Source organism: Anguilla anguilla, chromosome 15, assembly GCF_013347855.1.
Source record: "Anguilla anguilla isolate fAngAng1 chromosome 15, fAngAng1.pri, whole genome shotgun sequence".
NCBI lineage: Eukaryota > Metazoa > Chordata > Actinopteri > Anguilliformes > Anguillidae > Anguilla > Anguilla anguilla.
The window spans coordinates 18,186,457-18,212,231 of NC_049215.1; the positions used below are offsets into that span (position 1 = coordinate 18,186,457).

The 25,775-nt window shown below is 39.7% G+C and overlaps 2 protein-coding genes and 1 long non-coding RNA gene across 4 annotated transcripts; all 3 read left to right on the plus strand.

Moving 5' to 3' along the window:
• Positions 1–659: 659 nt before the first annotated feature.
• LOC118214159 (transmembrane protein 45A-like) lies at positions 660–6,494 on the plus strand. 2 transcript variants are annotated; one of them, XM_035393807.1, is made up of 6 exons: positions 660–850; positions 3,410–3,614; positions 4,122–4,334; positions 4,825–5,009; positions 5,750–5,895; positions 6,339–6,494. In XM_035393807.1, the coding sequence occupies exons 2-6, from the start codon at positions 3,425–3,427 to the stop codon at positions 6,430–6,432; spliced, it is 828 nt and encodes a 275-aa protein (XP_035249698.1). In that variant the 5' UTR covers positions 660–850; positions 3,410–3,424; the 3' UTR covers positions 6,433–6,494. The 2 variants fall into 2 exon arrangements, with proteins under 2 accessions (XP_035249698.1, XP_035249699.1); XM_035393808.1 differs by lacking the exon at positions 660–850 and adding an exon at positions 861–1,454.
• Positions 6,495–8,867: 2,373 nt separating this feature from the next.
• LOC118213563 (vesicle transport protein SFT2B-like) lies at positions 8,868–18,246 on the plus strand. Its single transcript, XM_035392509.1, has 8 exons — positions 8,868–9,079; positions 9,665–9,754; positions 10,987–11,072; positions 12,159–12,240; positions 13,039–13,074; positions 13,261–13,319; positions 13,945–13,974; positions 14,190–18,246. The coding sequence occupies exons 1-8, from the start codon at positions 9,014–9,016 to the stop codon at positions 14,227–14,229; spliced, it is 489 nt and encodes a 162-aa protein (XP_035248400.1). The 5' UTR covers positions 8,868–9,013; the 3' UTR covers positions 14,230–18,246.
• Positions 18,247–23,641: 5,395 nt separating this feature from the next.
• LOC118214463 lies at positions 23,642–25,362 on the plus strand. The gene is made up of 3 exons (XR_004762620.1): positions 23,642–23,769; positions 23,915–24,056; positions 24,900–25,362. It is a non-coding gene; the product is annotated as an uncharacterized LOC118214463 (long non-coding RNA).
• The last annotated feature ends 413 nt before the right edge of the window (positions 25,363–25,775 follow it).

Genomic DNA, 25,775 nt, shown 5'->3' on the forward strand with positions numbered 1-25,775 from the left:
TATAATTCGTTTTCTCTGCAGTTATTAAACAACTTTAAGCAATTTATAGTCGCTCCGGCTCGTCCTAAAGCAATTCGATTTTACAAACTACTTCTTCCAATCAACAGGAAATCGCGTCTATTGCTTACATCTTTACACGTTCATGAAAATGAATGTACGCGAAAGCAATTGTAATCCACGCAATTTATTCCAGTAGCCTGCTTTGTATTATAACACATAGCCGCGCTTTTGAAATAGTGTATTTACATTTATGGGGTTCACGCATTTATTTAACCATATACTGTGTACAACACACACAATTATCAGCGATATTAAATAGCCTAACCTTTATTAAGAGCAAGCTAAATCACTACGTTTAATCACATTAACGGAAATATAATAAGAACCAAGTGCACAGGGAAATGTTTCCTTGTTTCAAGCTTTTGTTACCAATCTCAGATACATTTTGACGGTTTATCAAACGAAATCATAGCCTTCTTGAAAGAGCGGTGTTTTACAGCCGTACATAAGAGTAAACAATTTCTTCCGCGGGCGGAGTGTAAGTGTACACGTGGAATTGAAAATGACTGAAAGGGTCTTTAACCAATCCAAACAATAAAGAACTGACGTAGTCCAACGATCAATATCCAATCGTATGATTTATTCAGTTTTGCCAAAAACTGAAAATTATATACCGTCTTGTTGGACAAATTTGTCGTCAAACAGTTCCATCACTTGCGTGATGCGACGTCGATGCATCTTTCCCTTTAGGAAGAATTTCAAGATCGTTAATTATTTTCTTTTTTGACGTTCATGTGACTAGGAAGTCTGATACCGTTGCTTTCAGAAACTTCAGAACTGAACGGTCAAGGTAGGAAAATTAAATTGGCTGTACTAGCCATGTTGGCTTAATTACAAGTTGATAAAAATGTCATTAAATACAATTTTATAGTTGATCAAGACACTACGCTATAAACTTGTATTCGGATGTAGAACGCGGAAGGGCAAGAGTAAGATGACGAGCTCCGAAATGTTCATAGAAATAAACTAATGTAACAATCAATTTTTGAATAGGGTTATATAATTTTGCAGAAGCATTTCCAGCAGTTTTTTGATCCCGAGGCAAAGTAAACTTATTTGCAATGGCTGTATGTGTGACTTTTCTTGCCATTGCACCCAAATTAACAGTAGAGTGCACCTTGGAAACCTAACTAAATGAAGTAAAGCAAGAAAAACTGTCAGTAATTACCAATTAGGCTCATCAGAGCGAGAGCATTTTAAAGCTATAGATTATTCGGTAATGCAGAATGATTTGGGATACCTTGTGGAGAGAAATGGCTTTGCAAATACATCAGAGAGCAAGATATGCAGCTGAGACTTCTTGAACCTCAGCATTCTCCAAGTGGCAATCAGGATCAAGTGGCACATCACCATGGAGGAGGCACTCAGGGACGGCAGAACGGGAAGAAAGGCAGGTCTGGCTAGTGTGTAGGGTCTGATGACCTTTTGAAGATGTAACAGAGTGGTAACTTTAGTTGCCTTATAGTCTTGCACCAAGGTTTTGAATTTGATGCTAGCTGATATCGGTAGCCAGTGGAAGGTGATGAGAAGGGGAGGGACATGGCTGAGTCTGGGATTTTAGATCTTGCAGGAAACTAACAAAAATAAGCATTGGAGTTTGCTGAACAATATTGGAACTTTGATTGGAGCTGTTTATTATGGTCAGATGAGATGTGGGGTTGGCATCCGAAGGACGATTGTTTTGAAATGAATGTCATACCTACATACCTTATGGGGTAGTCTTTTATTATTTTATTTTTTGTGTCTGACATGGATTTACTAGGCTATTGGTAGAGTGTTATTGATTTAGACTGCAGCTTTTTAAAATGTATTTTTTCTTTTTGGAAAAATTAAACTGGCTCATAAAACACTGGCTGATATTGCCCACCGTACCTCTGCTTCCTATGTTCGGACACTTGAGCCATTTTCTTGTTTAAAAAAAATGCTATTTTAAATTTCAATTACTGACAAATAAGTTCTGAAATACTGCTTGTGCATGTTTGACGTTGGATTCTTTTTAGACAAAGCTCTCTCTAAAGGTGTGGATGTGCATACACTGTATGGGATGTTTATATTTGCGAATGTGTTCAAGTGTGTATATTCATATGCATGTATGTGTGTGTGTGTGCATGTGTATAGGTTTGGGCGACAATGTCTGTATGCGTGTGTGCATGTGTGTGTCTGTGTGTATGTGTTTGTGCCTGTGTGTTGGTGTGGCACAGTGGTTTGTCTCACACCTTGTTGTTTAACAGCCTGTAATGGAGGCCCTTGTTAATTAATGAAATGCATGCTCAAAAACCAAGGATCAAAGATGCTACTCTAGGGGCTGAATACTAAATATGAATTGCTGTTGAGAGGTGAGAGGCAGGGAGAAGTTGTTATGTATCATTGAAAACAGAATCAGCAATGGCTGACCTTGGTCTCTGATGTCTGTTTTAACCATTTGTTTTGCACATATGTATTAGGTAGTGCACTTATGCACACAGTTACAATGGAACGTGCTGTGTTGAAAACAAAATGGCTGGAACAGTCAGCATCTGTTCCAGGAACCCTTGTATTGACATCATGGCCGTGGTAATTCCAGTTGTGTCTAATTGGTTTTGGAGAGCACTGGAAGGGTCCAGGTGCCTGAGTAGCAACGTCCAATCATGTGTGTGGAATGCGGAGGAGATTTCCGTGACCTGCCCTCCACTCAAAGCTCAATCAGAGCTCAGACGAGGTCAGCTTCAAAACCCTCATTACGTCTGATTGTCCTAGTACGCTTAATCACAGATAGACTTCTGTCCGCTTTCCACTTTCTGGAAACTTCTGTCTGCTCTCCAGGGCAAAGCTTCATAAACAGCAATATTTTCAGATAAAATAAACCTTATATTGTGTACACATCCTTGGCAGTCCTTTGTAATAGTAAAATACTGTATGTATGTGTTGGGCTATAATAGATTAAATGAAAACAGCAGGGAATAATCCTCTTTCCAGTTACAGACCCACTCAGACCTGTCTAAGAACACACCACATCTGTCAACTAAATGCCTGTCTCCTGTTTAAATGCACATGGAAACACGGGGATGTATTCATCTCCTTAATACTATTGTGTAGATTGCATGTTTATTAACTGTCTACCTATTTTCTTGGGTCGTGATGCTCGTGAAGTGAATGATTTGGGTGTTTGCTCATTTTAATTTATTTCTCCAATTCAAACGGCAGTCAACCATATAAGTGAATTCCAGCAACCAATACTAATTATATTAATACAATGGATGCATTTTAAGGAAGCTCTGGAGTGTTGTGTTGGATATTGTTACTAAAAGCAAAAAATGACAACTTTGCCTCAAACATGTACTTATAATGAAATCTTTATCTGCTGTTCCAGGGATTGTGAGGAATCATGGGTAATTTTAAGGGCCACGCCCTGCCTGGAAGCATGTTCCTGATGGTGGGCCTATGGTGGGCGGGGAAGTCGTCCTTTTGGTATGCCGCACGCAGAAAGAAGAGTGCAGGACTCCTGACCAGCAGGGCTGCTCAGCGCCGCCTGGAGGTCATTGAGGGCGTTACCATTTTGTCCTTCTCTGTGATTGGTGAGGGAGCTGTTTCCTGAGAACAGATCATGAAATTTGTAACACTTTGCGAGTGATTGAATGGCAGCTTTAAACGACACAGGCAAATGGTAAATGGACTGCATTTATATATAAATGGTAAATGGACTGCATTTATATAGCGCTTTTATCCAAATTAAATTAAATTGGAGTGTGTCAATTACTTTCATATTGCCATACTTGGTAACCGTTTGATAAAAGCAATAGCTCAATTCAGGCCAGAAAATGTACAAGCAAAAATAACGACGAGATAACTATACAAGATCAAGTCAAAGTAGGCTTTTCACCAATACCACAGTCAAATAAAGTGCGGGGAGAACATGCGCAAGACAAAAGTGGCTGAAGTCTCCATAAAAATGACAGTATTATTTGGAGGAGTTCAGCAAGTCAATGGCTAAAGGATGTCTTAAGTCTCATTTTTAGGTCTTGCGGTCTCCTGTGTCATGTGATAACCTGCCTGGTCATGTGACTCACTGCATGTGTGCGCAGGGATGCTGGCGGAACAGTTTGCTGCAGATGGGCCACAGCTACATCTCTATGACTATGCCGAGCATCAGTGGGACCACCTGATGAACTGGCAGCATGCCACCATGTACCTGTTCTTTGGCCTGGCAGGGGGCGTGTCTGTGGCCGTCCATACCACTGGCTCTGCCCCGCTTGCCCTGGACCGCATGCTGCTAGGCGTGGCATTCTTCACTGAGGGTAAGGAGAGGGGTTTGGGGGTGCAACATGTTGTTCTCTTAACTCCGTACTGAGTTAGCTGGTGAGTTTGTGGTCTGTACTGTTGCTTTTATCATGGCTTAAAGTTCTCCAGCACTATGCCGGATTTCTGTCGTACGGCTGTTTTAGATCAGTGTAATATATTCTTGGCTTGCATTTTTGTTTAGGGTGTCTTAACCAATCACGCTCAGCCATCTTATACAATATTCCAATGTTATGCGGACAGCATATAGACCACCGCGGCACATTTGTGTACTTGAGGGTTCACTTTTTGGGGTAAAACAATAGGCTGAGACACACCAATACAGAAATCTCTGTATAAATTTAAAAAACAAAAGATATGTTTTGTAATATATACTGCATAACTAAAGTGTCTACGAATTTGTCTACAAAAACGTCCACAAAATGACACTTTGCTTTCATCTCTGAGCTGTGTAATACTGACTCCCCCTCCTGTCTGCTGGTCCCACAGGGTTTCTGTTTTTGTACCACCTGCACGGGCGAGCCATGCTGGACATACACATTCACCAGCTGCTGCTCTATGCCATCTTCGGAGGGGCAGCTACCGCTTTCCTAGAGGTCTTCCACAGGGGCAATGTCTTACTGGAGCTGCTGAGAGCCTCCTTCTGTCTGCTGCAGGGCAGCTGGTTCTGGCAGGTGTGTAAAATGTGTCAAATGTGTGAGTAATATGTATTTCATAAATGTGTGTGCACATGTGTGTACAGTGGTATGCAAACATAATTAAGAAATGCAAGTTATGGGGCACTGTTGAAGTCAAGACAAGATCTGGAAGACTGAGAAAAATCTGGTCAGATATGCACAGCAAAAGCCACATATCACTGCAGAGTACCTGAAAAATGTTTAGTGACACCAAAGTAGTGGTGCACTAGCCCACTGTGCAGCACTGCTGACACAAAAATGATCTGCATGGAAAAATTGTCAGAAGGAAACATTTCCTGAGATCTCTCACAAATTTCAACACATGAAGTATGCAGCACAACACTTAAATATGCCAGAGACTTTTTACTGTTTACTGTTTTTTTCTATCTATTGCATTTATCATATAACATGTTTTGTGCATTAAAATTTACAAAAATATGTCATGCTTCAATTTTTTCCCTGCATAGGATATGTTAGTTTCGTCTTACCTAAATCAACTAAATGTGTAATTTGACCAGGAGCACCCTGTATTTGCATACCAACTCTGTGCGTGTGCACGGACGCATGTGCATGTGTCTTGTGTCTATTTAGAGCATATAAAAGTATGTATATATGTGTGTGCGGATGTATATGTGTGTGCATGTGTATATACATATGTGAATATAACATGTCTGAAGTGGCTGCTTATATTCAGTAACATTGTGTGACCATCTCAGTGTCTCCTGTGGTTCCCGTAGATTGCCTTTGTGCTTTACCCACCCAGTGGGGTGGCAGAGTGGGACCTGAAGGACCACAGCAACATGATGTTCATCACCACGTGCTACTGCTGGCACTTTGCCTTCTCCCTGCTCACTGTGACTGTAGTCTACTGCACCGCCTGCTGGTGAGAGCTCCTCCTTCAGCCCCACCCCTGACCCCACCCACACCTGCAGAACTGACAGTCTGGGCCTGCCAGCCACACTGCACGTCTGTCGGTCTGGCTGTGTTATGTGTTACTTCATAGTTAAAGTGAAACTCTATGTTTCATAAGCCTCTTAGGAAGAGTACTGGTGTGTGGGTCATCCTGTTAAAACTGTGCGTGGATTGATATCATGCATTAACTTGTATTATAGCTTGTATTGAGGGAAGGTTATAAACTGCTGCAGCCTGCTTGTTTGGCTTAACTAATAGTGAGCAACACATCCAGACATAAAAGCTGAAATCAGTTTTAGTGCGGTCCTCCCCCTGTATACATTCCCAGAAACAAATCCAAACTAAGCCATTGAATGTGCTGGGAACTGTGGGTCCTGTGGTCAGTGTTCATAATGTGCTAAACCCCCTCCACAGGGTTGTACATTCTAAGCTGAAGAGGACTCCCTCAATGGAAATGGGACTTTTGAAAACCACAGACAAGGAGCAGGAGTCCGAAGATGAGATCTAATGGCTGCCCCCTCCCACCTCGCTCTCACATACAAACACACTAATGCGCACACACACACACACACACACTGCTACGTGCATACATACACCTGTGCACACGCACACCCTCATACACACACATGCTCACATCACTCCACACTGGGTCTCAGGATGAGAGAAGCTAATCATCTGTCTGGTGCTCTGAGTACATGGTTCCTTGGAGAGCCCCAGACCCTGCCTTCATGTCTCACCAGAGCAGGGATGAATTCTTCTGCTCCCTGGCGTGGGAATGTGATTCATTAGAGGCAGAGTGCAATCCATTGCTTTCCTGGCCCAGTGATAGAGCCCTTTCATTGAAGCATGTTTCTAGAATTTTGTCCCACACAAGAGCCCTCTCCCAAAATGGCATACACGTACAAAAAGATTAACCACATTCTATTTAAGGTACATTCATTGGTATTTCATTCGATGTTCTCAGCATTTTTAAGGAATTTATTTGGCAGCTACAGTACAGCTAAGACTATATATGTGTCCAAACAGGTCTATGATACACCATCAAGTTTAAAAAATCCATGTTTTGAAAGACATCAGCTGTCCTTTGACAGCCATCAATGTTGTAATTGTTTTCTTTTTTTAAGTGTCATGTTGGCGTCCAGAACACAGACATTGTGCATAAAGACAATCAAAATCATGTTTTTAGTAGTCATATATAATGAACCGAAGAAAACAAATGATGTAATAGTTAGCCTTTATTCAAATTTTTCAGTTGTTCAGAAGGATTAGCCTTTGGCCATTTTGGAAACCATGTCTATTGTATAATTAACATTAAATTAACATTTAAATTATAACCAGTCAGCGGCGTGAATGTTTAGTGGACTGCCAATCAGAAGTGAACTTGAAGTGAATATCCATACAGGACCCACCTTGTCAGACCACCTGTGCTCATGTGTAGAAATGACAGACTTTAGATCAAAAGGAAATTTGACTTTTTCTTGTCGATAAATTTGTCTTAATCTTGTGGCATAATAAAGACTTAAACTGCAAGAAAAGCATTTCCCTGCAGTGCGAGGGTCCGTCGCTCCAATTCTGAGCTCTGGATATCCAATGTAGTTTCACAGTCCTGCTCATTTACACAGTAAGTATTCACTTTTATTTATGTAAAGAGGCTGCTTCTGAGTTGCTCTGTCCATACATTACAGGCTTTTCCCTATAGGTTAGAGCCTTGGCCTCTGCTTTGTCATCATCTGACTATGACCAAAAGACCAGAGTCACAGGGTTCTCACTTTGGAGGCCCAAGAAATGAGAAATATTTGGAATCCCTGCGCTTAGGGATGATGATACAGAAACCCCCACTTTCTCTCTTTCTTCAAATCAGAATATGGGTGCTTGAGCAAAAGCTGCATATTTCGGGCAAAAAGGACCTGAGTGCTTTTCAATCACAGGTAATACCACTGACAACAGAGCCATAAGTCACCAGTAGTTCTATAATTCCACATTTTCAGTTCATTCAAATGTACAAATTGCTTTTAAACAACAACTGCTAGCTCACATTGTGGCCAGTGGTTAAGACTGAGATCTTTACTAAACTAAACCTGCAGTGGAGTCGGCTGAACTCTTGCAAAGAATGTAGCTCCCCTCTCTGACCGATGTCCTCAGTAACTCTGGAAGCGTTATACTGCCATCAGGTGGAGACACTTTTTAATCATTTAAAAAAATAATGATAACAATTCAGGTGCTGAATTAAGTTATAAAATTATTACTAATAGATTGTCTTTAAAAACGAAAATGTGTTGCTTTGTTTTGCACACATAAAATGTGATCATATTATGACTAAGATATATCATGTTATAATATTATTTGCCACAGTAACATTTGAACTGTAAGTACTCAAAATGTAATACAGGATTAAAGTCAATATTTATTATTGTTTACACGCTGATTGTTTTTCTAAATAAATTATAAAATAAATTGTCTGTTCCCATATTCATCATGTAGTGCATCTGCAGAAAGTGATATTTCTGCAGTGGGTAGCCTATTTAATGATTTACTGTATCCCTGTTGAATGTGAAGATTTGACTTTATTTTCCACCTTTGTACTAAAACATCTATGCAAATGATGTGAAATCATTAGAGGTAACCTCAAGGGTGAAATGTAGCCTATTAAATATACATGCAAGAAACGTTTTGTGTACAATGTGAGATTTGTGAGCATAATTTAGCTACTGGGACTGTGCAAATAGACTAGATTGATGTTGTTTGGCTATCTGCACTTATCTAGATTTGTTAAACAGATCTACATATCATTACGCACTTGCGAGGCTTTCTGAAATTAGACGAATATGATGACCATATTCAGAACGCCAAAGGGACTGCAAAGATAGATACAAACACATATCAGTCTGCTGTTTCATAATGATACTGTCTACTAGCTTATTCATCTCTCTGACGCGGTGTTTCCGTAGCAACAGACACGGAAGTAACATTCGTAGAATTCACCTGTTGCGTGTTCAACAGGAAAGAGAGAAAATAACAAGAAACAATTGAAGTAACATTGACGGAACTCGCGAGTGCCGGCCACGGTTAGAGCCCTTGCATCGACGTTCATGGACAAACTAAAGAAGGTTCTGAGCGGCCAAGATGGCAATAATGATGACATTAACATCGTGGAGGTAAAGTTAGACGTTCAACCATCCATGATTTCAGCGGTGTAGCTAGCTGTAGCTTGTGTAATGGGCGTTCAGCTATAGTGTGGCTAGCAATAGCTCGTTTGCATTTAAGTACGGTACCGCGCACATTTGTGCATAGCATTCACAAAACAGTTATGGAAATATATGGATTAAGCTGTTTGCCACTAACGTTACATCGAAGAGAAAGCAACGTGTCGTGTCAGACTTAGTTAAGTTAGCTTTGATGATAAAGTAGGCTATAAACAAGTTGTTCACAACAGGTGAAAGTTACAGTTAATATTAGCCGGTGGTGGTTATGTGCGATACGTTACCGCCAGGCAGAGTTTGTGATTTTAAATACTTGCTGCTTGAAATCTATCACAATATGTTATAAATAATTTGCATACGACAGAACGGACAAATTCCCCTTTGCAATGTGGTTATTAATATCGAGATGCCATTTGAATGCATTGGAAACTTGAGCCACCTGTATTTCCAGGTGTCATGTTAACACTCAATGGGATTACTGTAGTGACACGTATATCGGCTATTGTATCAAAACTTTCGTCCACTTCTCTCACCGGTTAGGCAGCGAACCGAGCCTCAACTCTGAGCTGGAGTACACGGATAAAGGGCTTCGCCGCTTTCTTCGTGCTTGGAGGGGTGTGCTCGGTGATGGTAAGTAGCCTCGTAATTATTACGTCATTGTGGCTTCCGAAGTCTGTCGAAGGCACGGTATTTTTTTTTTTTTACCACACGGAATATTTATCATATCATTGTTCAGTGACGCTCCCATCGGTGTTGATTTAAACAACTCACTTAAAAACAAGTAGAGTGAGTATGTACAGGTACTCGCGACTGGTTCGTCTCGCTCTGAGGAATGTCTCGAACAAAGAACGTTTCCCGGCTTTTCGCAGACACGATTCCTCACGCATTCCAATTGCGGCTTTTTATGTTATTTTTCAATGCCATTAAAGTATGATCATTATTATTCTCAATGCCTGTTCATGTGCACTGGACCTCAGATGATGTCACATAGTAACACTGAATTTTTTTTATTTAAACATGACATTCGCACATACTGTGTGCCTGATAGTTTTTCTAGTTTATTCACTTATGTTGTGAACCCAAACATATTTATTAGTATCTTATTGAGGAAAAAGTATTGTATCTAAAAGTAGGCCACTCAACATCATGTTGCTTTTATTATGTCCTTCAGTTTTCTTTTCAAAATTGCATTTTATTTTCAGCATGAAAGAAAGTTCAACTACTGTAACTCACACACCAAATAACTATATTTGAGGCTATGGACAACACTGTCCTTGATTGATTGATTGATGTTATTTGGGAATATTTTTAAAAGACATGTACTGAAGGTGAAATTCCAAACACAGCGATCACAGCTGAAGCAGCAAGTGATCTTCCTTAAATTTAACATAGTGAAACCAACTGTAGGCAGAAGCAGAATTAGCAAGGATGCAGTGCACCCATATGAACAGCCATGGGGGTTCCCTGAGAACCCGAACATAGACTCTGACTTGATTCATGAAAACATTGTTTAATGAATGTTGGCAAGTAACACTGTGTATTGTTCACGTTAAAAAAGAAATAATATATTTTTTAATCACAGTTGATGTTGAAATGGAAAAGTAGTCTCATCATGCCTCACACCCAATATATGACAGGCTGGCTCCAGACAGTAGAGGAAGTCTATCTGGAAGAATTTCAGCTGAGAAATGTGAAGATTTCCAAATAATCTCTGTTTGCAAATTTCTTGAAAACAATTTCTGCATCCTTAGAATGGGCTAATGTTTTACATTGAATGGCCTGAATGTGATGACTGAATGTGCTCTATAACTGTAATGGTGATTCATGTTTTATTTAATTTTTTATCTATTCTCACTTCTCAGGGGGTGTGTTTTCTGTTTCTTCCAAAAATTGGATTGATTTTGTTCATTATCCTTTACACCATTGGCAACATTTGCACTCTGGCCAGGTAAGTACCAGTCTATGTGCTCTACAGCCTTCACAACTTCAGTCAAAACCTCTTTACCCTAAGGATTCCTGCTCATCTTAAAAAGAATGTCATTTTATCATTGTGTCAGGCAGTTCAGTTTGAAATCAAGTTTCTTGTTGCTTTGTAGCATAATAGAGATGCATGCACATTATCATTGTGAATAGTTAACAGGTGTTACAGTCAAACAGCGTTTGTTACGAAGGTCCATTAAAGTTTTTATTAGAAGTTTCATGCTTCTCACTTCTTGGTGGCTTTTTAGTTAGTTTATTTTTTAGCCTCTTTTGGATAGATAGGTCTTTCTGGGGCCTTTGCTTTGATTCCAAACCTGGTCCAGACAGGTATACAGTGTTTACTTATTAATGTACTCACAGTGACTGGATATCTTTATCCAGGCTCTTGTTGAAATGCCTCCTGTGCAGCTTCATTTTTCCCTTGTTAAGTACTTTGACAGGTATGTCCTTCTGTTAGCACTAAATTTGTTTGATTCACAGGTATCTTCTGAGTTTTGAGTGCAGAAGCAGGATAAATAAAATAATTATTGCCTAACATGAAGCACAGCCTCTGTGCCCGGGCGATCTATGCAACTTTAGTTTGTGCATTAGGGGCCAGATGCATGTTAGATTGTTAATCTAAGGTAGTTACATAAGATTCAGTTTTTTCTCTGGAAGATCCTCCTGTTTTCAGACTTGCAGAATATGCAAAAGACCTGCCTATAATGCAGTTTGTCAGGAAACAGAGAATCTCATTTAGGCCTTCCCTTTGATCTGACTGATTAATGCAGTTATCCATTTGAAGGCTGCTTTCATCTAGCTAGCCCGTTCTCAATGGTTCAAAGAAAAACGAATGTACTTTTATGTAATTCCCTAGATATTGCTTTTTTAATGATTTTGGAGTAACATTATGAAACTACTTGACATCAGTGGAACCCGTAAGTCTGTTACCAGACTGCGTCCCGTTTTGGTTGGACAGCACCATTGGTCTATCTATTGGCCAGTGGGTTCATATGTCTGGGCCTATGGGCTGGAGGCCGGAGGGGTGACTGAGTGTGTATGCCCGTGTCTGCAGCACCATGTTCCTGCTGGGGCCCTGGAACCAGCTGAAGAGGATGTGTGAGAAGACCCGTGCCTTCGCCACCATCCTTATGCTGGTGAGACCCCTGTGAACGTGTACCTAACCTTATCTCAAGAGTGTTACATCGCCCCCTAGAGGAATGCTCTCATACAGGATGTATTCTGTTACACAAAGCATTCATCTCTTATGTCTTCTCTGGATAGGGAACAGGCTTGTGACCCAAAGGTTTTGGGTTAAAATCCAGGGCAGCTGTTGTCCCCCCTCAACAGTGTACCTAACCTGAGTGTATATACAGCTGTATTACTAGATATGTAAAATGTAGGCTCCGGAAGTCACCGTCAATGTACATTGTAAAGCATGCCTGTAACATAGACGTAATTTAATATCATTTTTGGGAAATGAAAAATGAAGCAGATATTCTCACTCCAAAATTAGAGGTATAAACTCCAAACAGGAAGTGTGGTGCCACTGATAGCACCACTGGGTAGGGATGTGCTGCTACTTGAGGTGTATCAGTTTTGTGGAAAAAACTTGCAATACACCAGCAGACTGGTGTAGAAGTAGGGCAGATTTTATTTACAGGACTTACTGAAAAAGAGCAAAAACTAAAAAAACAATAAAATAAAAACAAAAGCTTGAAACAAAATGTGCAGATGATTTACATACTGCACAATGGATACATCTAGCTCCAGCCTCACAGCAGACTGCCCTCTTAGTAAGACGAAAAATGACCCTGCCCCAAAAAAACCTCACAAGTAAAGGTAACTGCCAGGCTTATGTACCTGAGATATACTGGTTATATCCCCTATCACTGGTAAGTGCCCTTTCCTTTGCTTTCGTGGTAATGAGAAACTGTTCTTTGTTTTTTTCATAGGTGTTTCTTGCCTTGACTCTCTGCGCTGCTTTTTGGGTAAGTAAACCTCTAATTGTATTAGCTTGGTGCACTGGAATGTTTAATTAGTTCCTTGGATATTTTGTACTGGTGACTGAACACAATTGCACATCTACGTGTGCTGAATAATAATTAATCTAGCAGCTATTGATCAGTTGATTAATTTTGTCTTTATTGTATGTCCTGTGTGCGTTTACTTTTCAGTGGAAGAACTATGGGCTTGCTTTGCTGTTTTGCATTTTGCAAGTCATTTCATTTGCTTGGTGAGTAGTGAATATTACATTAATATACGGCTCTATTTTCACCTCTCAAATGGATTCATGTTGTCATTGTATTGTGGAATTTTGCTGGAAGTGTTGGAGGTTTGTTTTGTATCTCTAATAGTTAATTATAAAAAACCCTTCCTCATTCATTGCTCTTTGAGTAATATTAAATCTCAATACTTCTGATAAATTTTAAAGGCAAACAGTCCTATGCTTTTCAGGAGCATACACTGCAATGACAATTTAGTTTGTTTATCTGTGAATCAAGTCCATTTTAAGCATTTTGGGAAAAGTCAGCATTAAACAAAACTGTTTTTGAACGTAACTTAAAATTTGACTGCAATATTCATTAAAAAAACTACAAATCAAATGCTCAGCAGAATCCTGATTCATTATTTTTATTATGATTTTTAAGCCAGGAAAACCCTATTGAAATTTACATTTTTTAAAACGGGTTACCTATATGTACTCTAAAAGCGTGAAAAACAACTTTGTCCAACCAGCCAGATAATTAACCTGCTTTAGCTCTTGGATTTATACTTTTAGTCCCTGTGATTTTAAAGGAAAACTGAGGGGAGGGACCCACAATGAACTTTATTGTAATTATTTTTGTATGTTTTTTCAGGTACGGTCTGTCCTACATACCATTTGCAAGGTAGGCTTTTTTTGTTCACAGTTTTTTTTTTTGTTTCATTTGATCCAGATAGTCCATACAGCATATTTTGGCTCGTCATAATGAATAAAACATTTAGGTACCGTACATGGACATTTTGGCTTCTTTTGGAAATACATGTTGCTTGTACAATATGGACTTGGATTGTGTCTCAGGTTTGACTGAATAAAGAGGCCTTGTATGTGGCTGCTTTGCAGGGATGCAATGTTGAAGCTGTTCGCCCTCTGCGTGAAGTGAGGAGGGCCTCCCTCCACGCCCCCACCCCCTGTCCTATCCCTGCTTTTAGGACCATGAAGGGAGCATACCTGCAAAAGTTTACAGGTGCCACTCCATCCTCTAGCAAAATGGCACCCACCTGCTGTCCTGAACATTTTACAAAAAATCTCAAAGAGGGCTAAAAGCTTTTGTTGAGGGTAAATTGTATGTATATTATGTTTCTTTTTTAATCACGCAGACTGACAGAAGGAATAAGAGCTCTGTTCACATCGGTCTAAATTTGGACTTCTCCACACCTCTGCTTTCCCCTGCTGGGAGGAATGTATATGCTGTAGATGATACACTGTGTACCTGTACAAGTGCCTTCTCAGTCGACGTATCTCTGGTTGAGGGTTAAAATGAACAAATTTAGTGAAGGACCTCAATTATGTGTTTATATTAGTGTTTAATACAGTATTTAAGTTTTCTTCACTTAGTGTGTATGCATTTTATTTTCTTTTCCACACTCCTAGCCGTAAACAAGTGTATTTATTAATTACATATAAGCGGATAGTGAAATAACTACTTTAAAATACATTTGAAAGGATTCTGTTACACATAGGAAATGAAAGTACCATAATCCTGCAAACTGATGACTGGCCTGGATTCCATCTACAATTGTCCTATATTTTAGCTTATGACCTAAAGCAAGTTTTTGCAATTTTCTTCATGAACACAGTTGAGTGAGTTCATTTTTGATGATTGCCTAACATTAACATTTATTTGTATGTTAAATATAAGGGCAAGTGTTGAATGAATGTTAGCCTTTTTCTTAAACTCAAAGATGAAATGAACAATGCGATATGATCACCTCTGCTGTTCTAAAGACGAGGGAAACCTATATACTGCACATACAGTACGTGCTGTATTTGAACAAGAACATAAGCTGCACTGCGTAAAAGCCTGTAAGAATAGGGACCAAATATTATTTTTTGAAGGCAGATATCCAGCCTGTACTGGTGAATGGAGATTTTAAATGATCTTTTAAAAGTAAGGAAGCATTGGAAAATCATCCCCAGGGGAAGCATTCAGCTGCAATTTTTCACTTGTGGAAATACAGGGTGCCTGCTATGCCCAACCAAACTCTTTATCTGGGTTTTAATGTCTCAAAACCAAAATCCTAGGTGCCTTTACATCTAGTGGCACAGTATGGTGGAATGTGCTAGAAGTAGTCATTCTCTGAGCTGAAAACTTCTTTAGAGACACATCCATGCCACATTGCATCGGCCTGGCCTGTCTGCATCACTGAAATCCCTGACCCTGATCTGTGCGTGTCCTCATGGTGCCGCTGGGGAAAGAACCATCTCTGTTAAATTTGTACTGTGTAGATAAAGACACATAATGAGCCAAAATGGCCGGTATGGCCTGTTCTGATCTGTGATGCTCTAATGTTCTAACATTCTGTGATCATTCTCCTCTGGCCTACCAGTAAGAGAAGTTCTGCTGTAGTCTAGGGTATACGGTATGCTGCATTTTTACAGGTTAGATTTCTTTTTGTCATTTTAATATATCTTTTTAGAGTTATATTATTATTAGTTATATTATTGCCCACATTGGGGGGTTTTCTGTTCCTTGACACATGTGTTCATAGATATAGGTGACATTTTTGAAATTTCTTTTCATTTGAGGGAATTACAATCAGTTACTATTGTAATTCCCTGACAATGGTTGATTTTTGAATATCTGAACTCTCAAAATAAATGACCTTTCACTTTAGGCGTTTACCTTGATGGAGAAACCTGGTATTGCTATTCCTTCTTTTTGGGTTAAACTTTTAAGGAAGTTTCTTTTTCCAGTGCTTACACAACTTGTTTTTTTTTTTTTTAAACTCATGCAGTTGGTAATGAGGAGGCTCTTGTTTCTAAAATGTTACTACTTTAACTGCACTGCAAGTATAGTTAATGCAATTATGTCAAATACCATTGCACAGTAATTTACTGTTAAAGGAGCTTCTATCCCTGATACAATGTCAGTGAACATGCATGTCTGCATTTAAACAGCCCATCTTAGCCTCCCTACAGTATTCATTGGCTTAGATTACAATATTTATTTTATTTTAATTCTGTTAGCCTGTTAAGTCCTCTTTTCCTATCAGTGTCTTTGTCTTTCTGTCAGAACTACAGTTTCAATCTGTTACAGCAACTCCAAATGTTATTAATCATTAATTTTTTGGTTAATCGTGGAATGTGTTTATTTTCTAGAAATGTGTGTTTACTTCAGCATCTCTGCCACTTCGGGGAAGTGATTTGATGCCTTAGAAAGTGGCAGTTGTTCATTTTGACTTCTAGTGAACTTTTCTCACTCGTGGAAGCTTTTGTACCAGGAAGGGGCGTGCTGTTCTTCTGTGCTGTTGGCCTTTACTTTACACAGAAAAGGAGGGAACAAACTTCAGATTAAAAATAACTTATGTGCCTTATGTGAGTAATCTCGCAGGGAAACAACATTTATACTTATTAAACACAATACATTTTAAAGCAGAAATGTAATGCTCCTGAATAAATTTAACAAATTTATATCTTGAGCATTTATCTAAAATCTTACATCTAGTGGTAAAAAGCTGAATCAGTTTTGTGTGCTTTTTAGGGTGTTGGTTGCTGTTAGTGCAAGACTAGCAGGCATTAACTGCTCTCATAATATGTGAGGTAGATTTAATCTCTTCCATAGCTGCAGTCCATCATACCTGGGGTGACCCAGTGGTGTTCTCATGGTAATCTATTATTTTGTGTTTCCTTGGCAACTTGCACTTCCCTGCTATTTGTGATCTGAAAGGTCTCTGCAAGTTTAGGTCCAGAGGACTTTTATAAACCACGAAAGAAGCTAATGGGGAAGCAGTTTGCTTTAAAATGTGAAAAAGTATTTTGTGTGTAAAAATGGTGGTATAAGTTTTTTTTTTTTTGTGAGTTTAACTCTCATGTTTTTCATGCTGGATCTCTATATACCAATAATAATAGGATAATGTACAATTTAACACACTTGCTAGTTTGGTTAGTTCGCTAGCACTTGTATGTCTTGATAAATCCTAGCAGTTTAATGCCTAAAACACATGCAGGAAACTTTATGTGTATATGCATACACACACACGCACACAATCAACAGATGCAAATTCAGAAAGATCTTGGTTACGCAGAACTTTCTGGCTGTGGTCTCAATGATACTATAACACTTAGCTTTCAAAGGTCAACTGGACAGCAGGTTCATTGGTGATTTATCAAACACATTTATAAATGGGTTTTGGGAATTTCCAGATGACATTATCTCATGCAGTTAGGCACATGCTTATTAGGCACTGTTCAATCAGTAGTGAATAGTGTGTATATAGTAAATAGCTAATTATTGTCTGCCAGGAACACAGCAGCCTGCTCACATCCACACCCAATCAGTGTTGAAGTTTAATTAGGTTTCTAAGGATTAAATCAAATAAGAGTCAGAAGTACAAAGAACAAAAATAAGAATAAAGGCGTGCTGTTGTTTTTTTTATAAATAAATTGCTACTGCAGAGCAAGGTCGTTGTGCAAAGTGATTTCCAATGATTTACTTCTGGGTTTTATTCTGTTCGTACACAGTGTACCTGAAATAAGTGTCAGTGCAATCGGCTCTGTTACAGCGGATAGATGTTCCAGAGGATTTCAGCAGAAATTACCTGTGGCTCTCAATTTAACATTTTACTTTGCATTTCTTTCATTGCAGGTGTTTTCTGTTTAGAAATGTTCTGTTCTGTCTGCTCGTGATTTTATAGGGATTTCTGTTCCTTTCTGTGTCCTCTTGGAATTGAGATCTTTGTGGCCTGGATTCCATTTACATAAGATGAATAACTGTTTGAATGTATTACTGAATTTGCCCTTTTTTCTCAGTCAGCTGTTCCATATTATTTGTGTTATTTTTATTTTGTTTGTCTTGGGCTTTCAGTTTTGTTCCAATCAACTGGCTGTTGGTAACGACTGCATGTATGAAACACATAAGGTCTTATGTTGTTGAACAAAATAAATATTTTGAACATTATTTCTGTGTGCCTCTTCTGTGGGAGAAGTCCAGCACCATGCACTGTGTTTATAGCCTCAAATTCCACATGTTCAGTTGGATTCAGGATGGGTGATTGACTTTGCCAGTCAAGAACATTCTGCTTTTTGGCCTTGAAAAATTCTTGGTTGTTTTAGCAGTATGTTCAGGGTCATTGTCCTGCAGCAAGGTGAAGCGCTGTCCAGTGAGTTTTGAAGCATTTGGTTAGATTTGAGCCAATGTTTCTGTACACATCAGAATTAATCCAGCTGCTACCGTCTGCAGTCACATCAATAAAGACAAGGGAGTGTGTTACTGTATTTTACAGATGAGGGGGGGTTAATTTTGATCATGAACAGTTATTTTATTTCTCTACACTTTTCTTCACTTTGGTACAGGTTAATACTCATCTCATCTGTTCATGATTTCCAGTTCCAGATATGACTCTATAGTTTTTGATGTACTTTTCAGCAAACTCTAATCTGGCCTTTCTGTTCTTGAGGCTTACCAATGGTTTGCATCTTGTGGTGAACCCTCTGCTATGCTGGTGCAGTCTTCTGTATGGTAGTCTTTGACACATATGCCTACACCCTGAAGACCATTGTTGATCTGTTTGACATTTGAAAATGGGTTTTTCTTTACAATTGAAAGTAGTCTCCATTCATCCACTACAGTGGTCTTTCATGGTCTGCCAGGTTGTGTGCTATTGCTTCACTCACCAGTGTGTATTTGCTTCCTAATAATGTATCAAGCCGCTGATTTTGATACATCCAATGTTTTTGCTGTCTCTGATAATTTATTATCAGCCTCATGATGGCCTACTTTACTGATATTGACACTTACTTGGCCCCCATGTTAAGAGACAAGAGCAACAGACTCAAAATGCAATTTCCAGGCCTAGAATCAACTCTAGACCTTTTGTTAGCTTTATGGGGCATGAAGTAGTGATGCAAAGACACACAGCTTGCCAAGAAACAGCTGAACTGCCAATTACTTTTGGTCCCCTGAAATTGAGAGAATGTATAAAAAGGACTGGAATTCCTACTCAGATCACCCAATATGGATGTAAATACCTTCAAATTGAAGCTATACTTTTACCTCATATTATTTATGAGAATATGTGCTGGTGTACAGAGCCAAAACAGCAAAAATTGTGCCACTGTCCCGTTTAACTACATAACTGTGTACAGTTGTGTGTGTGTGTGTGGGTATTTGTATGTACGTATGCGCATATATGTGTGTCTGTACACGTGTTTGCATGCATGTGCGCCTGTGTGTGTGTGTGTGTGTGTGTGTTTGCCCTGTTATCTACCTCTGGCATTTGTGAGTAACATCAGTTACAGGGCTTTGTGATGAATTCATTCATCACCCAGCACTGGCAGCATGGAGAGAGCATGTGTGGCTGTTCTAATTAAAGGAGCCCTGAAGGAAGAGTCGGGCTCAGCTGCATCTGACAGAGCGGACGCTAGGGGGCGTATGAAAGGGCCAGTTAAGGGGGGTGCACAGGGGCAAGAGGAAAAAACTTGTCTTTGTCCTGCAGTTATATATGTTGGATGAAGGCAACAGTAATGAGCTGTCATTTGTTGCATTCCCAATCTGGAAATATTTTTTAAAAATATTGATGGATTATAAACAATGCATGTGACATGATCAACTTAGCTCCATGATATGCAAAGAGGTCTCATTTGAGAAAATGTGTGGTATTTAAATCCACATATCAAAATATTGTAACATTGTTAAGCTTTTTGCTGAATTTAATGGTTGTACTGTGCACATAACAGATAAGGAGAAACAAGCTTTCAAAACAACAAGCCCAAAAATATGTGTTGAAAATATTCCTTTACCGTCTATACTGGCTGATAACACTGTTAAATTGTGCTTGCTTGCTGAAACGCACACACAGCTCTGATTATTCATCTGTATCACAGAGACACAGTGCACCAATTCCCTTATCAATGTGTGTCTTGGTGATGTTACCATGGAAACTGTGTGCACAGCTTGGCTGCAGTCTAAAAACAATTTATAAATGATGAAGGAGGTGCGAGTCATGCTTTAGGCCTGGTGACGGAATAATCCAGCGCATCAAGAAAGCAACAGAGTAATGTCAGAGAGCAAAGTGCACACATATCTGAGTGTGGCCCATACACATCACCATATCTGAGTGTGGCCCATACACATCAGAGAGCAAATTGCACACTTAACCAAGAGTAGTACATGCTCATCAGACAGTACAATGCACTTATTTCAGAGTATTTAATGTATCAGAGCATAGCACACATTTCAGAGAGTGCAGTAGACTGCATGTATCAGAGGCAGAGCACCTACATCAGAGACTGCAGTGCACATTCAAAGTTCAGCACTTGCACCGGATAACAAGGCACTCAGAAGCTAGCAGAGGTAGATCGATTGATTCAAGGAAACCAATGGAAATAATGCCTTGGAGGCATGGAAATTGCCTGGCTGTTCTGTGGGAGGAGCCTATCTCTGAGATAGCTGAAAAAAGAGCTAAAGGCACATTCTGCCAGCCAGAACTGACAGTGGATCATGAACTAGATGGCCCAAATGCTACACATTAGAAGAATATTTACATATAAATGTGAATACAAAAGTCTGAGGTGGAAGTATGCAGTTTCAGGGATAGTATCCCGCAGGCAAGCCAATGCCTTCAGCACTTGCAGCTCTAATAGCTAAAATCTCTTTTGATAACTTCCTTTATCCTCCTCTTTATCCTCCAAAAGAACCCATTCATTATTTACAATTTCAATGCTTGCTAGTGGTGTACTGATTACAAAAATAAGTACATTCTAAAAAAAGTAAATCCGAGAAGGCCCGCTTTTTAGGGCCAAATTTCTAAGGAGATCTTTTTAGGTTGCCATGCCCAGGTAAATAATGTGTGTAGTGGGTAGACCTTGGTAGTTATGAACAGGAAGAACAGCCATACAATTTTGAGCCTGCTAGGCATCGAAGGAACTGGGAAAAGACAACAAGGAGGAGGCTTGAGGGATCTGAAGTGACGCAAGCTCTTCACTCCCAAGGTTACAGACCAGGGAAATGTGGTTTATATGAAGCTAGCCTGGTCATGTGTAAGTAGTTGGTGAAAACGATAGGATGTTTTTGTCATATTTTTCCCCCCTGAAAATTGGAATTCCAGGGGGGGAAAAAAGCAGAAAACATTGCTTTTAGGTGCTTCTCTCACATGTAGCACTGTTGGTACCGTAGAGTGTACGGTTGATAAAGGAAGCCACTTCTTGTCTTGAGCACAGTGGTTTCAGGCTGCTTGCATCATTAAAAATACTTCCTACTGAAGATTTTATCAAACATTTAAAAAACTAATCAGTAAACAGCTACCCACTAAGAACTGGAGTGCAAACACTGTCCATGAATATACACAGGACTGCAGCAGTGCTGCTCGCTATGACAATTCTTATTTCATTGTCTATTTTTTTCTCAAGAAGCAATAATTAGACCAATGTAAAATGTGCTCATTTTTTCCAGGGAAATAACAGACAACATAAAAGAGCAAAGGCCAGCGAGAGCCAAGCTTCATGCTCTCCAAATGTTTCTATGACAACCTTTATTACTTTATTACTGCCTTACTTTCAAAATACACATTAAAATCTCATTTTTTACTGCCACTTTAAACTTAAACGCAATACCATTTCAATGCCTGGTAATAACATGCCAAATGAAAAGCTGAGAATAGTTTTTTATTTGTCCTCAATGTGATTGTAATTTCAGGGAGCCATTATGAAGGGTCTTAATCATAAGTCTATTTTTTTCTCATCTGCTCTAATGAAGTGTAATACTTTCCTGGGCTTGTTCAGTGCGGAATTGCAATATTGGTTTTGCCTCTCCCAGGACTTGTGTTATGAGAAAATTACCACCAAATTAAAATAGACTGTAATTTTTGTATATGTGTCTGAGACAGGAGGGGGGCCCTCATGAGCCTGATCATAGATACATTGGTCTTATGTGAGGACATTTTGTTAAATTAAACTACAATGTTGGTAAAAACAGCACAAATGTAATGCAGTAGGCACTATAATCATAGAGCTGATTTTACTTTTAATGTTTGTAATATATTGATATTGTTCATGTATTGTGTTTTGTAATATTATTGTATTGAATGGTTTTTGCAGTATTGTTGGTATGCTCATGCATCATGTATATAAGAAATATTTTAGAAAACTCCATATTTATCATTAAATTTATATTTTTCCAACAGCATAGATTAATACTTGAAATTATTTAGGAAACATTGGGTAGCAGCATTGCTTTATAATATGGCATATTTAATTTGTGTGAGCTAAGAACCAGGAGTGGAGTGGAAGATTCATTTTAAAAAATTGAACATTGCTTCAGAACATTAGATAATGGATAAAGATAATTGCTGATTTGTTATTGGAATGAGATGGTGCTGCAGCTCTGGCTGTAGAATAATGGCTACTGCTGTGTTTACCCGTTAGTATTTACTAAAAGAGATTTACCTCTGAGCATTTTCTCCATTGTATTTACCCCTGAACATTTATGCCAGCATATTTATACTGAACATTTACCCAACACGTTTACCTCTGAACATTTGCCATACCATATTTACCCCTATTCAGTATTACTCTAGTGTTTATCACTGTGAGGTATACTTCATCTGTATGAAAACAAATAAACAACCAAAAATGTTTAAAGAGGCCTTTTCTTACAGGACGAGAGACAGTCTGTAGACAGTAGTACGCATTACATCTACTTGTGATAGCTACTATTACACATTTAACAATAGCTGTTTTATACAGTAGCAGCACCATTATGCAGCATACCTGTAGATATCTGTATTAACACTCCTTAACATTAACATTGCTCTGGAGTGTAACAGACAACTGCTGACTAGGTAGTGATTTCCTGGTGGATTCCGCTGCAGAACATTCCATGTTTAAACCAAACCAAGCTGGTCACGCTGGTTTAAGCTGTGTTTTCAAAACGTTTAGTTGGTCAACCAGCTGTTCACCAGCTGACCAGCCTATATAGTCAGTTAGTCCACCAGTCTGGCCACCAGCTTACTCTACCAGTTTAACCAGCTTGGACACCTTTGTCCATCTAGAGACCTGCTTTGACCAGCCACGGACCAGCTATTATCAGATAGAAGTGTCGAAAACACTGCTAAAACCATCTTAAAACAGTTTAGAATCCCAGCTGGTTTTAGCTGGAATTTTCAGCAGGGCCATGCATACCAGGAAAATGTACTAATCAATTCATTACATTACAGGCATTTAGCAGACGCTCTTATCCAGAGCGACGTACAACAAGTGCATCAGATCAGGAATGCCAGTTGACATGGTTCCCCCTCTTTAAATTTCACCATCGTAACTATGCAATCTGCATGTTCAAATTACCAAACCACCAACTGCGCAGCGTTGTTGTGCATAAACGGAAACCCCACGCTGTTATGGTCGGCTGAGGAGTGATAGAACATGAGGGAAATTTCCCCTGGCTACTGCTCGCTAGATTGCGCCGTTAGTTTCAAACAGAGTTGAGGTAAGAAGCAATGTACAGTAACTCCTCCATGTGAAGCGATCAGCACGAAACCGTCTCTTATCCATCCTCTCATTGTTTTGACAGCCGGCTCGGTCCAGTTACAGTGCCTGGCCGTTAGGGATGAATAGCGATCTTGTTTCTGCAGATGAGTGGACAATGCTGACCAGAGACGCGGCGCATGTCTTCGCTGGCAGCATCAGAGGGGGGATGACGAGCGGCGGACCATGCAGCGGTAAAGCGCAGTGAAGGCACGAGACATGACAGAAAACCGTTTCACCGAACAACAGGTGCCTTCGATTCCCATTAAGATAGATTACTTTATACTGCTGTAATTGACATGGAATGGAGCCTATGTTGCCGTGTAGGATTCTGCGTGTGTAGCCTGTTAAATAGTGTTCAAAACAGGGTCGGGAGACTTACAGTGTATTTCTGTTGTGTCCCCAGATACAAACAATATCTGACATGTCCTGTACCTCAGCAGCAGTATCTTTTACAGACATAGGCACAGCAGTCAAAGTGAACCTAGTTTAGTGCAATGAGCATGAATACCTGCCTGTTGTACAAGCAGGATTCCTATGTCTACTGCACACACATTGATGGAGAAAGTTTATTGGCTTGTGCTGCCACTGCCCCTGATGAGCCATGATGGGGATGGGGCAGTTACTCAACCCAAATCCTCAGGGCAGAACTGAGCCCCTGTTCCCTCCTTCCAACAGGGAAACATGAACACGTGCTGACATCCCACTTGGGGACAGTTGGCCACATTTTGTATTACAAATGTTATTTGTAATAGACTGATTAGGACCCTGGTCTTTTCCTCTGCTCTGGGAAATGTTTCATTTATTTTTCTCACTCCTAACTTATTCTGGGAGCCGTGCACTGTTACAACTATACGCTTCCAGAGATTACATTCATATCTTGTGTGTATGTGCAGTTATCCTAGAAAATTAGGAAACACCGTACAAATTTGGTAGAGGGTATTTTAAACATGGATGTCTTTTTTGGTTATATACCGTACATATGATTATGTGTTAAAACTGGACCTGTTTTTGACCTTATTGCTTGTAACATAATGCTTGTGCTTCTGTTCCCATCGTTTATATTCCATATTTCTTTGTTCATTCTTCCAGCTCTGTCACTATAAACAAGGATATCCCCCTGTGTGTAACCAAGGACAACACCATTTTCCTATCCAGTCGAATCAATCGGATGAAAGCTAGGGGTATTGAGTGGGATGAAAAAAGATTGACAATGGGATAGATCCCCTCTCCCAACACTGACTGCTCTCTGGTTCGCTGCACACGAGCAGCAGCGAAGCTCAGTCTCTCCTGTTGTTTTCCAGATGAGCTGCCGTGGCCGGCTCTGTTCCTGCCAGCCGTCTGCTAGAGCAGGGATCGATACGGACGCTTCCACAGACAGCAGAGCGCACTGAAGCGCTCAGTGGGTGACTGAGCAGAGCGTGTTCCGCTAAAGATAACGCTGTGCTGGTTAAATGCAGCAGGCTGTTTCGCCACCCTTTACAGGCTGCTCCCCCATGATAGCCATTATAATAATGGATTGACAACTCTCTTAGATAAAGATATTGCAAAAATACTGTTTGGTTTTGATGAGTGATTCGTCTGTTTTCTTGTCATTTAACAAAGCAAGGCTCATTTTAATATTTCCTTCTCAAATATCCAATATACTTGTGGAGTATTTTTTCTTTTGACATTCTGACAAATTCAATGCCTGAGTTTTTATCGAATAATCAGATTTATAAGTAATTTAAGGCTTCAAGTTTTAAGCTTCACGCATTCTAGACCAGCGTATTATAACACTGCTGGCCTTGGAAGAATTTCAAGTAGTGACTGAGCTTCCACCTGTGGCAGTGACAAGGTTTTTAGTTTATCAGCTATGATTGTGATATCATGGGTGTTGTTATGACAGAGAGAGCCTAGCGTGCGTGTTTGTTTCTTGGTGGAGGTGTGACCAAAAGCAGGGGGCCTGGTGTCTTGGGTAGGGGGTGG

Excerpts from the sequence above, each read along its gene's own strand:
- LOC118213563 (XM_035392509.1), top strand. The coding sequence starts at position 9,014 with ATGGACAAACTAAAGAAGGTTCTGAGCGGCCAAGATGGCAATAATGAT. Across the intron at positions 9,755-10,986 it reads GAGGGGTGTGCTCGGTGATG|GGGGTGTGTTTTCTGTTTCT; the intron begins GTAAGTAGCCTC and ends CTCACTTCTCAG. Across the intron at positions 11,073-12,158 it reads AACATTTGCACTCTGGCCAG|CACCATGTTCCTGCTGGGGC; the intron begins GTAAGTACCAGT and ends CCGTGTCTGCAG.
- LOC118214159 (XM_035393807.1), top strand. The coding sequence starts at position 3,425 with ATGGGTAATTTTAAGGGCCACGCCCTGCCTGGAAGCATGTTCCTGATG. Across the intron at positions 3,615-4,121 it reads TTTGTCCTTCTCTGTGATTG|GGATGCTGGCGGAACAGTTT; the intron begins GTGAGGGAGCTG and ends ATGTGTGCGCAG. Across the intron at positions 4,335-4,824 it reads CGTGGCATTCTTCACTGAGG|GGTTTCTGTTTTTGTACCAC; the intron begins GTAAGGAGAGGG and ends CTGGTCCCACAG.